The sequence below is a fragment of the Melitaea cinxia genome, chromosome 17 (genome assembly GCF_905220565.1).
Source record: "Melitaea cinxia chromosome 17, ilMelCinx1.1, whole genome shotgun sequence".
In the NCBI taxonomy this organism is placed as follows: Eukaryota; Metazoa; Arthropoda; class Insecta; order Lepidoptera; family Nymphalidae; genus Melitaea; species Melitaea cinxia.
The window spans coordinates 654,894-671,798 of NC_059410.1; the positions used below are offsets into that span (position 1 = coordinate 654,894).

Here is a 16,905-nt window from a genome sequence, read left to right on the forward strand (position 1 = left end):
AGTTATACCACTTTTGGCGCGTTAGAATAAAATTATGAGAGAAAATGTTTACGATATCCACACCGTCACAGAAAACCGACACCCTGAAACTAGCTAGTCAATGAAGAAGAAGTTAGCAACGTGAAGTTAGCCAGTAAAGTATAATTTCTTAGGTGAGTATATAAGTACACACACACACTCACTTTTTTATCTAAATAGAGACGATCAATAACAATGCATATATAGAGCACCTTCTACATAAGCAGGTGTATATAATCTATTCGAGTTTCGTTTAGGGGTTTACCGCGACTGTCATTTTGAAAGTTCCGATATTTTGGCGACCTTGCAGATGCCAAGGTCACGTGTGACAATGACGGAAAAGGTGAGTATCATAATGATATAATACTCGTTTCGCCTGCTCCTAATGTGAATAATTTACGTCTGTTATATAGCAACTAAATGAATGTAATTAATAAATATTACACTTAGTCTTTATATGCACTCGAAGCGTAAATCGAACATTATCACAACAAAAAGCAGAATCGAAGCCAAGTTCATTTATAGCCTGGTCAAAATAAGTCTTCCGATGAATATCGAGACCAAAATGGTATATAAATTATAACATTACCATGCTTGGATGTTCGGTGAATGTTAACAAGTATTTACTCAAACGAAGACAATTTATGTAAAATTATTGTAAAGACCATTAAAGAGCCTAGTTGATTACTGTATACATAAATACTAATAAAAAAATAGGACAGATTTTACCACAAAAACTAATAAAAAATGGATATCAATGTTTAATATTGGAATAAGGAAAATAGAGAAGGGCTCGGACATATGCTACGAGTATAAGAAGGGATTTTACGTACACAGTTGGAGGAAGTGCTATTATTATTGAATTCTCAACTATTGAAAAATTAGGAAGCTCTCACATCAAGCAACCCCGTCCCAACAGGACTTTACAGCAACACAAATAAAAAGAGAAAAAAACCGGAATGTCTGACGCGAACTTGGGGAGGCCTATGTCCAGCAGTAGACTGCAATAGGCTGAACTGACTGACAGACTGACAACAAAAGAGAATGATAGCTCCATGTCCCCATTGTGGTTGTCTACAATCAAAATAACTTTTTGAGGCAGAACCTAACACGAAAACAAACTGCCATTTATAATCAACCTGCTACTATTACTCCGTGTTATTAATTGAAAAAATATATACTGCTCACTGCTAAAAATCATAGAAATTTAGCGGGCTTCTCAAATACATACCAACCACAGAAATTGAAACAAAAACTTCGTACATTATTGCCCATTGTCTTTTTGTGGGAACTTTCGCAATGTGTTGTTTCTATAGTGTATAATATAACTCTGTCACATCACCCACATTCATAAAGAATAAACAAAAGTTTTAAGGCTTGATTAACATTCCTGTCCTTTTGAAACGACAAAGTCCAAAACTCGGAATAGCCCGCCAACCGAGAGACGCGGGCCGCTACAAAGAGCCTTGTGACCTCGCCTGTGTACTTTTACCCACATGTGTATTCATGCGACTTCGTCTATATATAATTTTACTTTTCCATAAATTGTTTTTTTTTTATAGAACAGGGGACGGACAGTTGGCTCACCTGGTGGTAAGTGAAAACAACATCCACAGAGACCCGCTACATCAGAGGATTGGCAGGTGCGTTGCCGGTCTTTCAGACAGGAATATGCTCTTTTTTTGAAGGTCCCTATGTCGTACATCGTCGTATGTTATCCTTCATCCTGTTTGCAGCTTCAAACTACCATAATAAATATTTAAATGTCTGTAAGTTGGTACTTTGTTTGTAACAATAGGGTGAAGAATAAGCACACGGTTCACCAGTGGGAAGCGATTATCGTAGCCTACGGAAGTTTGCAACACCGGAGGAATTGTGAGTGTGTTACCGACCGTAATCGCCAAAACTTCCTAAAAACCCTGACTGCCGTACTCACCATAGAAACACAACACTACTTGACATCAGTAATATTGAGCTGTAATCCTCTGTAATATTTCCCCAATCGGGCTGTTCAATGAACAATAAATTTACTGCCGTGAACAACATTAGTAAATAGCTTATTATACAAAATTGCGTACACAATTTTAAATATAATCGTTTATAATAACGGTCTTATTTTATTATTGTAAAAATACTAAAATGATTCAAAAATGTGCTATTTATCAAAACATGGTCCCGATTTTGAATCATTTTAGTAAAAAAATTACCATGTTAATTTTTAATCTTATTGTAAAATTATGCATTGGTGTGCGTATAATTGATTAGACTGATACGTACGTTTTGCACTATTTCTCAGAAAAACTATTGAAACGATCGCTTTATAATACTTGCTACATGTACACGTGGAGATTCATGTAACGCATTGTAACTACTACTACGTCTACCACTTACCCTTTGTACCTTATGATACTCTGTTAAAATCAATCTGATATGTATTATTTCTATATTGGTGTTATTGGAACGAAACGAAGTTTCTTACGGCAGGCTTGACATTTGGCTGAGCGACCGAACTGAGAAAAATGTGACACTAAAACCGTAAGAAAAATATATAACAGAAGTGACGTAATATCAGTCACACGACTGTATAATATGATTTTTGTAAAACTAAAATATTGCTAGGTAGTAAACTTTATTTAAAATAATTTATGTAATTTTATATTGTCGACAAAAATAAATAAAGACACGTGTTTTTTTTATTTCACCTGATAGTTTGAATTTTTATTATTATTTTGTTTGATGTATTTTATTTTACGGTATCTGCTATTTTCTAAAATACTACCTAAATACTTTTATGTACTTAATTAAAAACCAATCAACAAAAAAAAAATCAAGAAATAGAAAATATATATATAATTCAACATTTTTTTTTCAAATTATGTTGCTTCTATACTATCCGAAGGAACTTCGTTCCTACCTGGTGTCCCACGACACCACATAATTTTTTAAATACCTAGTGGACACAATAACATAACTAATATCTGTCTAGATATATGGAGCAAGTTTTTTTTGTAGATCTAAAGAAAAACTTTCTATATACCAAATTTATCCACACGTTCAGGACATAAAAAGAGACGAAAGTAAAACGGGGCTCGTAAAAAAATCTGCGATACAAATGAGTGGCAGTGTTGCCAACTTCGAGAATATTTTACCACTACACCACACTTACAAACTGTTTTTTTTTTATATAGAATTGGCAATAAGGTTGACTATAATCACTTTAATGTAGATGATGCTTAAAAACTGTTACCTTTTTTAAAAAGAAACGCACTGAAAAAGAAGATTTAATTATATAAAAGCTTAGATAGATAATTTGTAGTAAAAATATTATCAATTTTAATCTATAAAGACCAAAGTTTTCCGAGAATACATATTATTTAAATAAACAAGCAACCATTTCATTGTAATCACTTTGAAAATATAGCTTTAATTCTGGACTTGTAAGCCGTTTGAGCTGGAAGACATCTTCGAGTGAACAACCTCCAGAGACTAATGAAACCTTCTAAAAATATTTAGTCAGTAATCGTCAAATAAAAAATAAGCAGAGATTACTCCATAATTTTTTATCTTATTTTAAATTAATTGTCTTCGTAACTCCTATAAAATGTGATAAAGTCTCCAACTTGGTAACCCTGACTCACCAAAATCACCCTATTCAAATCCCGTTGGAGTAGAAGACGCAACATTACGTCAACAAATCTTCATTAAACTGTTATTTGTAAGACTTTAACCGTATTCGAAAAATATAAAGGTGAAATGTGATTTAAACGATTTTATTTCAGTTTAAAATATGTACCAAGTTAGAAAATAAGTAGAATATTCGTCTTGAGCTTTAAGATAACGTTCGCTGATATAAAATGGAGCAAAATAAAGCATTTTTAAAGTATCTTGTGATGTCAGATAGCGAAGAGTAATAAAACTAGGAAAGAAAGATGTTCCTATTTTAATTCTCATTTTATTATTGTACGAACCAAGTCGTACATTTGCGAATCAACGAATTTATTAAATAAATTGGTTATTAATATAATAATTATGCAGTACGTTTCGATCTATCAAGGCGATCGCGCGTGCTCGCACACCGGGTCATTTGATCATTATCAAGGATCAATAAATTAATTTATTTAATTAATTGTGATTCGGGTTTATTTCATATTAACAAGTAAAAAGTGTGTAGAGTCAATCAAGGACGCTACAATTATTTTCGTTTGGTTATAAAATATTCATATTTAAATAGGTTATTAGTTTCACAAAACGAGCAATAAGATTCTCTATCTGTAGAATGATAACTAACCTTATTTTGTTTAAATATTAATATGAAGATATAAAATTAAGTATATATATCCGTATAGTATATATAATATTTAACTGAGGTAGGGCACAGCAGGAATTTCCTCCTCAAAATATATATGGAGCAGCCCGACTGGGGTAGTACCTCGACCTTACAGAAGATCACAGCTTATAAATAATACTGTTTTCAAGCAGTGTTGTGTGCCTGTTGGTGAGTAAGGTGACCATAGCTCCTGGGGGGAATCGGGGATGGGATCGACAACGCGCTTGCGATGTTTTTGGTTTCTGGTGTTGCAAACGTCTATAAGTTACGGTAATCACTTGCCATCAGGTGAACCGTACGCTTGTTTGCCGAACTGGTTATATATAAAAAATATACAGCTTGTAACATCCCACAGTTGGGCATAGGCTTCTTTCTTCAAGTAGGAGAAAGATTGGAGCTTAATCCACCACGCTGTTCCACTGCGGGTTGGTGGATATATTTCCTATTATGAATAACGATCGCTGTCGGGTGTAAATGATAGCAACCGAAACCCACACGTGCTGTCCAAGACACGGTGGGGAGATCCAAAAGGACTCACATCCAAACCGAAAAGACATATGTTTTTGTACACACAAATACAAATACCGATCCCGTGCGTGAATCGAACCCGCAACTCGCCAGTTGTTAGACCCGTACAGGGCACATGCAACACTAGAGAGCCAAACCGGTTGTTAAAGAAAAGGTAAGAGATAAAAAGTAAATAAATGTGACTTGGAATAAATCTAAGCTCGTGAATCTTAAAATCAACTGTTGTTCCCGGCATTGATGGAGAACATACGAGTACAAAGAAATACATCAGTATTTTAGAAGAAACTTCTAGACATATCGATTAATCCGCAGTAAAGCAACATTGTGGATTAACTCCAATCATTCACATAAAAAAACAGTCGAGTTGAGAACCTCCTTCTTTTTTGGAAATCGTTTAAAAAAACGAGTGCGCTTTAGACCACACGACCAAAATAAAACTTACGAAACATAACTCTCTCTCTTTATATCTTCACTAACTTATATCTCCCTCTAAACTTTCCTTCCGTTCGCCTCGCCCGATCACACTTTTCGTAACGCTCTCGTCACTCATTCGCCAGCCTACTCTCCAAGTTAAGCGTGCGTAAAGAAGTTACTTCAAAAGTACGACAAAGACCATTAGGACATTATTTCTGCGGTCGCAGTACTATCTAGGAGGATGTTAGACCATCTAATTTATCAGTGTCCTAAAAACAATAAAGCGCGTACACATTATTTATTCTTAAAGTTACTTCAAGCATAAAAGGCTGCAGCCTCGACTGTTTTGTCAAGACAGCGCTTAATTGTTTAAACCCAAGCTCCCACAAAGCGTAGTCATAAACAAATAGTACTGGTGCGCAAGTTTCATCTTGGCCGCGATAATTCAAGTCCCAGCTACAACAAGGAGAAAGTTACAAGACAACTCCGCACAATCTAGACCGTCTAGCATAGTTTTTGTTGTAACTCACAGATTATTATATTCCTTCTGTGATGAACGTCTGCAGTCTGCACTAATTCTACCTCAGAGAAACAACTTTGTATATTATAGTTTTACTAATATATTTATAAGTTAGGTTTGCTGAAATACATAGCGTAATGTTTTTGTTCATAGCTTACAATGTGTAGACTTAAAAAGTTTCGTGAGTACATGGAAAAGACCGCTAAAACAATGTACTAATAACAGTATACAATATAAGTTAGTATTTTAAATTTTATTCATGTATTTTGAAAGACCGACGGAAATTACACTACACTACATAACAATTAATAGTAAAAAGCGTTAAAAGTGCCTTTCCTCTCGTAGGCGAATACAAGTACATAATAAGTATTACTACTAATACTCCTTTGGCGCTGAAACCCCAAAGAGGGTCTTGGCGTCCGAGACGAAATCTCTCCATCTTGCCCTGAGCGGTCTCTTGCCAATTATTGTTGGCTTGTAACGCGCACAGGTCCACCTCAACTCGATCGAGCCAGCGATACTTAGGTCGTCCAACCGGACGTCGCGTCAGCTCGATGGTCGGCCCAAGTAAGGCTTCCTCAGTCCTCGTTCCTCACCCATTCGTTCTACATGACCAAACCAATGGAGGCGTTGTGCTTTAATTTCTCCAAGTATATTTGGCTCGGTCATAAGTTTTTCTAATTCGGCGTTCTTTCGGACTCTCCACATAATAAGTATTAGGTATTTTATATTTTTTTTATTACGTAACTGTTGTAATTACGCCCCTTTTTTCGCATTAACAAGTAATATGTGTCCTTCCTCAGGCTCTAGACTATCTGTGTACCAAATTTCATTTAAATCTGTTCAGTAGTTTTGGCGTGAAAACGCGACAGACAGACAGAGTTATTCTCACATTTATTAATATTAGTAAAGATATATGACTTTTTACATTCCATAATAATATTTATACAATTAGTTCTGTAAAATCTTTTTATTTGGAAGGAACGCCTTGTTTTTATTTTTCAATTTTCTATTTTCAGTAGGATTCCATCAGTAACTATTAAAAGTAAAAAGTGATTTACAACAAAGCTTGTATTTACTAAAACACTGAAAAGTACGTAAACAATAGTCTTATTTACTAATTAAAGGAATTGTGGCGTAAAATTTATTAAACGGCTCCATTAGTCTTCAAAGCTGTTCGTCCACGAAATGCTCATAATAGCTTAATGTTTACTGTATAAATAATATTTCTGTTCACAAAAAAAAACACTTAGAAATGAATCTAATAAGTAACTACCTACGTAAATACTTAAACAAAACATAATTAGTATTTATGTTTAAAAAATTCTTTGATAATCTAAAACCATATATACTCGTATCTATTCTTTATTGAAAAAAAATATATGTAATATAAAAATCCTTCTCCGACATGGAGACAGAGGCCTATGTCCAGCAGTGGAATGCTACAGGCTGCATAATTCAATCAATCTATACAAATAAATAAAATTGGAGTGTCTGTTTGTAATAACAAAATAACCGCTTTTTACTAAATGCATATGGATGTACATACGGTACATATACAAAAATAACATTTTTTACCATTTTTTTAACCGACTTCCAAAAAAGGAGGAGGTTCTCAATTCGACTGTATTTTTTTTTTTTTTTTTTACGTATGTTACATCAGAACTTTTGACGGGGTGGACCGATTTCGACAAATTTTGTTTTAATCGAAAGGTGGTGTGTGCCAATTGGTCCCATTTAAATTTATTTGAGATCTAACAACTACTTTTCGAGTTATATCTAATAATGTGTTTTTACTTGACGCTTTTTACGTCGACCTACGTTGTATTATATCGCATAACTTTCTACTGGATGTATCGATTTTAATAATTCTTTTTTTGTTGGAAAGAAGATATCCCTAGTTTGGTACCGTGATAAGGAAACCAGGGTCTGATGATGGGATCCCAGAGGAATCGAGGGAAACTCTCGAAAATCCGTAATAACTTTTTATTGGGTGTACCGATTTTGATAATTTTTAATTTAATCGAAAGCTGATGTTTATCATGTGGTCACATATAAATTTATCGAGATCTGATAACTACTTTTTGAGTAATCTTTGATAACGCGTAGTTGCTTGACTATTTTTTCGTCGATCTACGTTGTATTACTTGTCGATGTAATTGAAGTCGGTTTTTTTTTCGTTTGCGAGCAAACACAATTATTGTCTGTCTGTCTGTTTATTCCGGCTAATCCCTGAAACGGGTGGGCCGATTTTGACGGGACCTTCACTGGCAGATAGCTGATGTACTAAGGAGTAACTTAGGATACTTTTATTTTCAGAAATTTATTTATTTTACAACTCTGCGAACTGAACACCACTAAATTCCACGCGGACGAAGTCGCGGGCACAGTTAGTAAAGTAATAAAAATTTAATCGCTCAAGCATATTTGATTAAAAGAAAAGCTATATTAATTTATTTCTTTCTTAAAATACGTTAAATCATTCTATTTTAGATGTTGTATATTTTTTACATTTGTGTGATATCAGTCGAAAGATTTGTATTAATAAATTATTTTAGAAATATTTTACGCAATATACGTATAAGTAATTGTCATAAGCAAAAAGTTTGGTTATATTGAATGTAACTCACTTGTAACGTGAGCCGACTCACTGTAACATCCGTTTATATTAACGACTTGTCCTCTATACTATTCGTACAATTTATAAAATATGTATTAATATAAATAATTCGTTTGCTGATCATGTCGACCGCTCAACAACCGCTCTGATATATTGGTGCGAGTAGTCGCCTAAAAGTCGCCGGTTTGCGGGTTCGATTCCCGCTCGGGTTGGATATTGTTGTATTTGTACGTCGGTCCTTATTGGTTTATTATTAAAAAAAGTAATCAATACATATTTACAATTATAAATTAGCTAGTTATCGGCAAAAGTAATTGCCTTAAATTCGAAACCCTCTGAGAGGGCGTTCTAGACCAGAATTTCGAATAATGAAATAAAAATACCAAACGATCTTGAGTACTAGAAATAAAGCTTTAGGTTAGTTCAGTTATTCAGAATGGTTCACAGTCATAAATATGTACGAAGAAAAGACGTTTATAACTTTATATAGAATTCTCTACAACAAACACTCAGGTCTTGTGGTTTCATCCATGATAAATATCTTTTATTTCCCTCAAAGCCTGTCCCCCAGAAGCCTATAAGCAAATCACATAAAAAAAACAGTTTTTACCCGAACTTCATCACTATTTGACCCTTCAAATCAAGCATTTCAAAAAATGTTATAACAAATATTTTTTAAATGGTATCAACTGTCCGAATGCCAATTTTTACACTGTCTATTTCCAGGAATAATAAAATTCCTAATAAAATAACTATCTCCCATATAAGAAAATGCCTAGCTACGGCAACGCCAGCAAAATTTAGTGTCAACAGCCTGTAGAGATTAAAATTCTTTTGAAACTTCGTCAACAACGCTTAGCATCTTGTGGTCGCTCTTCTTAGGCTCGTCTTAAACAAACGCTAACGAGAGACGTCCATCACAGTTAAAGCTACTTCTTACAAAATTTTAGCGAAATATTTTCTTAATCACTTAAGGGAGTACAACGCTTTACAGATGTTTAAATGAGAATACTTTTGTTGTTTAATCTCGACAGTATTTAGGCAATTAAAACAAATTACAAACAATTTTAATTCGTAATTTGAAAGTATTATTACAAATTACTTATATCTGGACTTGGACTTACAACGCAAAAGAGTGATGAAGGACAGTACCCTTCGGTGGTACGTTCCTGTGCATGCGATTTGAAATGACATCTGATTAGAATTATTATGATCCTAAAATCACATATACTAAGGGGTGGCACCTGATAACAATCCCACGAGTTTTGATACTAAAAAAATCCGTAAACCAAATTAGACCAAAAACTAATTTTATTAAAACAATACAACACAACACACACACTAAAAAGTTTCTTGATTATCAATAGGATTCGTGACGAAGTTGAGATCATCCAGCTCCTTGTCGAAGATACAGTGCGAAACTGGTTTCCTAGCGATAGGGCCGAGGCGGTGCTGACGCAGCAGCAGGTATAACAGCAAGTTGTACTCGGACGTGGCATTCTGCACCATCTTCAGCGTGGCTTCCAGTTGTTCCTGACGTACATCCCAAGAACGCAATCGCTCAATGCAGTCTTGTAAACACTGATTCAACTGCCGGACATCCAAAATGGAAAGTTATACAAAAACGTTTAAAATATTATATATCAAAAATCCTACCGAAAAAAACATTAATATCTACTGCCTACACAGATAAAAAGTTTTCTCGTCGGTTAAAAATAAACAATCAATTAATTAATTAACAATAACCTTCAATATTCGTCTCTCCATTAACTTTCTTTGTATCCAGTCACAGACATAGGTTACCATTGCCAATAGAATTAATAACACTGTAAGAAACAAATCCACAGGAGGAAGGTCGAGAGGTAACCAAGTATACGTAGCATTGGCTGAAACAGGCACCCGCAGTAACTTTGGTTCAGGAGAAGGCTCAGTTGGTCCCACGTACAAATCTGGTACATAGTACTGAGCTGGAAAGAGCAATATTGTTACTACCGCCGTCACCACCAATCCCGTACAAGTCGAACACCCGCTTAACGGCATCGAGAGCCTTATTAGCAGATTATTTTACATAGCTGCCCGAAAAATAATATGTATCGTAAATTACGCCTAAAAATTATAATTTGTGTATTAAAATACAACATATATTTATCTTAAAAGGTGTTGACACTAGATTTTTCTTCCGGATTTTGAATGACTTTTCTATCACATCTTTCACTTTAGAAATAGTTAATATAAATAGTTCATCATTTGTACTATTTTATCTGCCGAAGGATTTCAATTATGTTTTTATTTAATTATAATGGTTTATCCTTTATTTGTTAAATTATCCGAACGTAAGCCGTGTGACTGAGAGGCGTCAGTGTCAAACATTTGTTGACATTTTTTTTATGCCAACCGTATTGTACGTCAACTTTGTGCACAACAAAAGTTTGCAATTTCTGAGTGTAAAACTATAATAAATAAGAAATTTTTCTTTGGATATAGACAATAATTAATTACAATACCCCCTTAAATTTATGAATATAGATTTTCATTATACCAAGTCTTAATATTACCGTGTTAAAAAATATATAAAGAAACTTTCCTTTACATCTTATAAAAATTCCATTGAATCGTGCTATAAATTACACTCGCTCGTTTCTTGCCTTTTCAGGGTCATAATTGCTATGTAGTAGTAGTTTGTAGAACAAAGGAGGTGCAATTCATGTTTTTTTCCGACGCTTAATAAGGAACCATGAAGAAAATTGTGTTATTTAAAAGTGTGTCAGAGGACTACAAAAAAGTGTTCAGTGATAATAATTATGAGGCAGTATTTGTGGAACCGCTACAATTCGAGTATATGAATCTACAGGAGCTGGGTGAAAAGTTACAAACGACTAATTATGATGGAATAATTCTCACTAGCCCCAGAGCTATAGAGGCAGTTTCTAAATGTTGGTCCCCTTCGAAATTTGTGACTTGGAACACTAAGAGGATATACACAGTGGGAGAGGCTAGCAGTCAAAAAATTAAGTTATTATTAGGTTTAGAAGCATTAGGCACTACAACGGGGAATGCAGAAAATTTAGCAACCCTCATAGCAAATGAGAATAGTGAAAAATCTAATTTTTTATTTCCTTGCGGCAATTTAAGGTCCGAAATTTTACCAAATATATTAAAATCCAAGGGTATAACACTCGACGCGCTCACCGTGTATGAAACTAAGGAAAACGAAAATTTAAGAACTAATCTGATGGAACTTAACAACACAGTCAATCCTTGTTGCATGGTGTTCTTCAGTCCGTCCGGTTGTGAATACATCTACCGTCAGCTACAGACGTTTAACAATAACCTTTCAGTGTTACCACACTTTGCAATAGGCAATTCAACGGCACACAAAATTGAAAACCTAGGCGTTGAAATTGCAGGTGTGGCAACAAAACCAAAGGCAGAAAGTTTGATTGAATCTGTCCAACAATATTTCAAAGCTATGGAATCATGTAGTTAGTGATATAAAACAAATATTTCCATGTTACGGTGTCGGTTTTTTGTATATGGAGGTTGATTGTTTGTTATATAATACTCGAATATAGTACAAGAGGAATTTTAAATTGTATTCAGAAGAAATTTTTATAGTATTTTTATTTTGTACAAAAGATTGATTAAATAATTAAATATGTTAAATTAAAACTATGTTTAATTCTTTGGTATTTAACTTCTCAGACTTCCAAATCATTTGTGTCAGGACTTCCTCGATTATTACTTGGGCCAAGTACAGCATCCCACTTCTTAGAAACTGCCATATAGGTCACAACAGCACTACCAATGATTAGTATTGAGTTAACTAATGCGAGAGGCTGAAAAAAAATGAGAAAAAAAAACACTAAAAAAAATTAATTTTAAAATTGATATCAACAAGCAAATAAGCTAACATAATATATTTCCTTATTACTATATCTTTTCTTATAAAAAAGGTTAACCTTCATTACTACTACTTTTACCTCATTTATAATTTATACCCGATTGCAGGAGTGTAATGCTTTTAGTGTTTGTTTTATTTTTTGTTGTTTTTTTTTTTTTAATAAACGCTTCACACTTAATGGCCATGATGGCCCGAGTGACACTGCGTACTGTATATAAAAAAAAAAAATTTATAATTGTGTTTGCTCGGAAACGAAAAAAACCAACTTCAATTAAATCGACAAGTAATACATCGTATAATAGGTAGACGAAAAAATAGTCAAGTAAATACGCGTTATCAAAGATTACTCAAAAACTTGTAATCAGATCTCGATGAAATTTAAATCTGACCACATGATAAGCATCAGCTATCATTAAATTGAAAATCATCAAAATTGGTACACCCAGTAAAAAGTAATGCGATATAATACAACGTAGGTCAACGAAAAAAGCGTCAAGTAAAAACGCATTATTAGATATAACTCGAAAAGTAGTTGTTAGATCTCAAATAAATTTAAGTGGGACCACATTATATTTAATAGAAAGCTAATGTTTATCGTGTGGTCATATTTAAATTTCATCGAGATCTGATTACAACTTTTTGAGTAATCTTTGATAACGCGTATTTACTTCACTATATTTTCGTCTACCTACGTTGTATTATTTGTCGATGTAATTGAAGTCGGTTTTTTTCCTTTGCGAGCAAATACAATTAGGTATGAGTTAAAAACAATCATCTGTATTTTCTTATGTCTTACGCTGTCACCGTGTAATTTAAAGTCATGCAGAAAATCACAAAAAAATTATTAATGATCTCGGATTAGGATTCGAACCCGAGTCAAACGCGTACGTAAGAGTGAAGAGCATCTGAACTCTCCGCCTGATTTGCTTACAAAAGAAAGGTAGTTTCCGGAAATGTGCTTATTTATTAATGATAAACTAAAAATTCGTTAATAAAAATTATTTAAAAAAAAAACCTGAGTGCGATAAATAACCACTAAAAAGGGAAAAACAAGCTTTACAATTTATTGTGAAGTGTACACAGTGTACCGTGTCTTATATTCCATGCGAAACTTTCATAAATTACAGTATTTAATGTATTAATATTAATTAAAAATGGGTTGTCTGGAAGAAATGGCTAATTAGCCATAAGTCCGCCCATTGTACTTCACTGTCTGTAACTATCTTTATGCTTTGTTTGTAATATATTTGTGGTGTACAATAAAGTATAAAATAAAATAAATAAATAAATTTATTAAAATTTATTATAATTCACAGTAGTTTTAGTAGGTTTTGTTAATGTTCGATTGATAATAAAATCATTGTCTTGTAGAACATTTTTGTCCCCGCGAGCAGTAATTTAAACTATAAAATTATATTATGAATACATTAAAATATTATTATTTTACGAAAGAAGCGAATATTTTTATTTTGTTTGTACTTATTGAGATTTGAACGTAGGTTTATGATCGTCCCGAGTTCGATTCGATCCCCGCTAATGATGAATATTTAAAAAGGCTATACCTACAGCTATTTGTCGTGATAACTTTTGTTCCGATTTTCCACGCCCCTGACATAGACATGACACAGATTAAATCCTACTGATGGCCGTTAAGTGAGTGTGAAATTCTCTAGTTATAACCATAACATATATAAATAATAACTCTTACATTTTTCTTTAAAAATGTATCTCATACTTTGGATACGTACTCTGTGTACTGGTCTTGTATTTAATTCTAATACATGATGTATATTGCCAGGCTACATCGAAACTTTATTACAAATTACGCTCCAAATCTGTAACGGTTTACTTCTAAACGTATATTGCATTAATCCTTCTTACCCCAGACACGTAGTCGATCACACTTCTCAACTCACACAGACTGACACTGAGAATGGCCACAAGCAGTAAAGACACCCCAATCACTGTTGATATAACCATGTCCTGCGGAGAAAAGGTTGAATATGTATTTAAAAATCTGATTTAATCTGCCTTAATATAATTAACGAAATTTTGTTATTATTCAAAAGCCATGTTTATTTTAGAATACCGGCAAAGAAAGACTGATGTAAATATTTTAATCACAAAGCTTTTAAAGCCTTGTTTTTACTCATCTAGCTTGTCTAATGTGTAATTTAAATCAAATTTTGTCAAATATAATGTTTAATTTCTATCCTACTTAATATCGCAAAATGCAGCTTACAACGTCTTTTAATTTGAGTATCATTGTGCTGTGAAACAATCATGGGTGCTAATTCATTATTTTTATAAAATTTCGACAGTGATCGATTACTAATATTTATTTTATTAGGAGAGTTTTGTTTTATTTTATAATAGTGGCATGCCACCGAGAAACCATTCTTCCATCTATTATGACGTCATTTTGACAGTTGAAATAGTAGAATACCAAATATGTCAATACTACTAATACAGGAAACGCTGTGATCAACAACTGAATCACGATATTGGAATTGTGTGAAAGTATAGCAATGAGCTACTTTCCGTCGACAGTTACTTCAAGTAAACAAGTAACTTACTTGTTTCATTTACAAGCTTCAAGATGTAAGTTGTAAAATCGAATATATATACTTATATAAAATTCTTGTGTTGGCTTGACCGATTCTCATGGAATTTTATATGCATATTGGGTTGGTTTGAGAATCGAACAACATCTATTTTTCATCCCCCTAAATGTTAATGGTAGTCCACCCCTAATTTTTTTTGTAATTTTTAGATAAATTGTTTTTATTTTTTATTTTTTATGATACAACCCTCTATTTTCAACCCTCTACGATCAACCCCTATTTTTAAATAGCGTTTAGCGGCAAGACAACGTTTGCCGAGTCAGCTAGGTACATTATAATACAAAAATTCGTGTCATTAATTAAAAAATAAAAATCGTCGTAGCGTTTATGTAGCTACTATAGTCGTCAGTTAAAGTAACTGCTTATTCTAACCAAATATAATTATAGAACTTGTTAAGTACATGTCTTACCTACTGTTATATTTGTGTGTATCGATTATTGCAATATACCAACGGTAATGAAGCTCGTGAGGGGCGCGCGGGCGGCCAGCAGCGCGTGGGTGGCGCTGAGCGCAGTGAGCGCCGCGGCCGCGCCCAGCGCCGCGCCCCCGGCGGCGTCCCCTGCGCCCCGAGCCCCGCCCGCCCCCAAGCACCAGCCGCCCCACAGCTGGGTTATCCCCAGTACCGTACACGCCGTCTGCAATACCCCGGAAAAATTATCCTTAGTTTTCTTATTTTCCTTGAACTTTTTAACCAACGACGCACTACTAAAAATTCTGGGATGTATTTAAGTAGACAGTGTTCAGTCAAGTTACTCACCTCTACTCTTCCCCTGAGCGTTTTTTAACGCTTTAAAATGTATTTTTAACCGACTTCATATATATATTATGTATGTTCGGGGACGGGTTCGTTCATGGACCGATTTTAATAATTCTTTTTTGTTGGAAAGGAGATATCCCTAGTTTGGTACAATGATAAGGAAACCAGGATCTAATGATGGGAACCCAGAGAAATCGAGGGAAATTCTCGAAAATCCGCATAACTTTTTACTGGGTGTACCGATTTTAATGATTTTTAATTTAATCGAAAGCCGATGTTTATCATTAAAATTTAAATTTCATCGAGATCTGATTACAACTTTTGGAGTAATCTTTGATAATGCATATTTACTTGACTAGTTTTTCATCTACCTACGTTGTATTACTTGTCGATATAATTGAAGTCAGTTTTCCTTCGTTTGCCTGCAAACACAATTATCTATCTATATTGAGAGAAGGGTAGGCAGGAGGTTTACCTGCTGTTTAAGTTTAGTTCAGTCTATTTACTCTAGAAATCTAGATCACCTGTTAGGACTGAGCAAATCCCAACATTTTCAGTAAAATGAAATCAAACGAAACTAATTTTCTATTACTTTTTCTACAATCACATCGATTCACTTATCAATCACTTAATTACAATAACAGAAGTAGAGTAGGGTAAATGGGTAATAATTTAAAAGTGCACTCCACTCACTATTGATGTAATTTTCAGTATTCCTTCAATCGACAAAAAGAAATCATTTTCCTGATAGTATTTGCGTAAGAGCGCGCGTTCCGTTTCCAATTTTGGAACAGATTGCGTCGAATTATCCATCTTAACTGCATTTTATGCAATAACCGCTTTTGTTTTATACATTATATGGTAAATTAAATTGATAAGATAAACTAGTAAATCGTTAGATTTAATCGTAACGATATTAGTCAAAGTATATGGTATAATCCGGCAGATCTAGCTTTGATTTCAATGATAAAAAATCAATTATTACTTCACTAATGTATTTTAAAGATAAGGTAAGATGCCAACATTCTTTAAATTTTTATACCTATTAAACATCGCCATAAAACTAAATAGAATCAAAATAAAAACACAAAAATTGTATAAAAACCATAAATGTATTATCATTAAAATTTAAAATTTAAACTTACTCGCACAAATTTCATCGAGATCAAACATTACAATCACCAGTTCTTGAAAA

The 16,905-nt window shown here is 33.7% G+C and overlaps 2 protein-coding genes across 2 annotated transcripts; one reads left to right on the forward strand and one right to left on the reverse strand.

Moving 5' to 3' along the window:
• Nucleotides 1-9,711: 9,711 nt before the first annotated feature.
• LOC123661539 lies at nucleotides 9,712-10,467 on the reverse strand. Its single transcript, XM_045596498.1, has 2 exons — nucleotides 10,174-10,467; nucleotides 9,712-10,017 (listed from the first exon to the last, which is right to left on the reverse strand). The coding sequence occupies exons 1-2, from the start codon at nucleotides 10,465-10,467 to the stop codon at nucleotides 9,769-9,771; spliced, it is 543 nt and encodes a 180-aa protein (XP_045452454.1). The 3' UTR covers nucleotides 9,712-9,768.
• Nucleotides 10,468-11,042: 575 nt separating this feature from the next.
• On the forward strand, nucleotides 11,043-12,036 carry LOC123661538 (uroporphyrinogen-III synthase-like). The gene has a single exon (XM_045596497.1). The coding sequence runs from the start codon at nucleotides 11,162-11,164 to the stop codon at nucleotides 11,912-11,914; it is 753 nt and encodes a 250-aa protein (XP_045452453.1). The 5' UTR covers nucleotides 11,043-11,161; the 3' UTR covers nucleotides 11,915-12,036.
• Nucleotides 12,037-16,905: the final 4,869 nt, after the last annotated feature.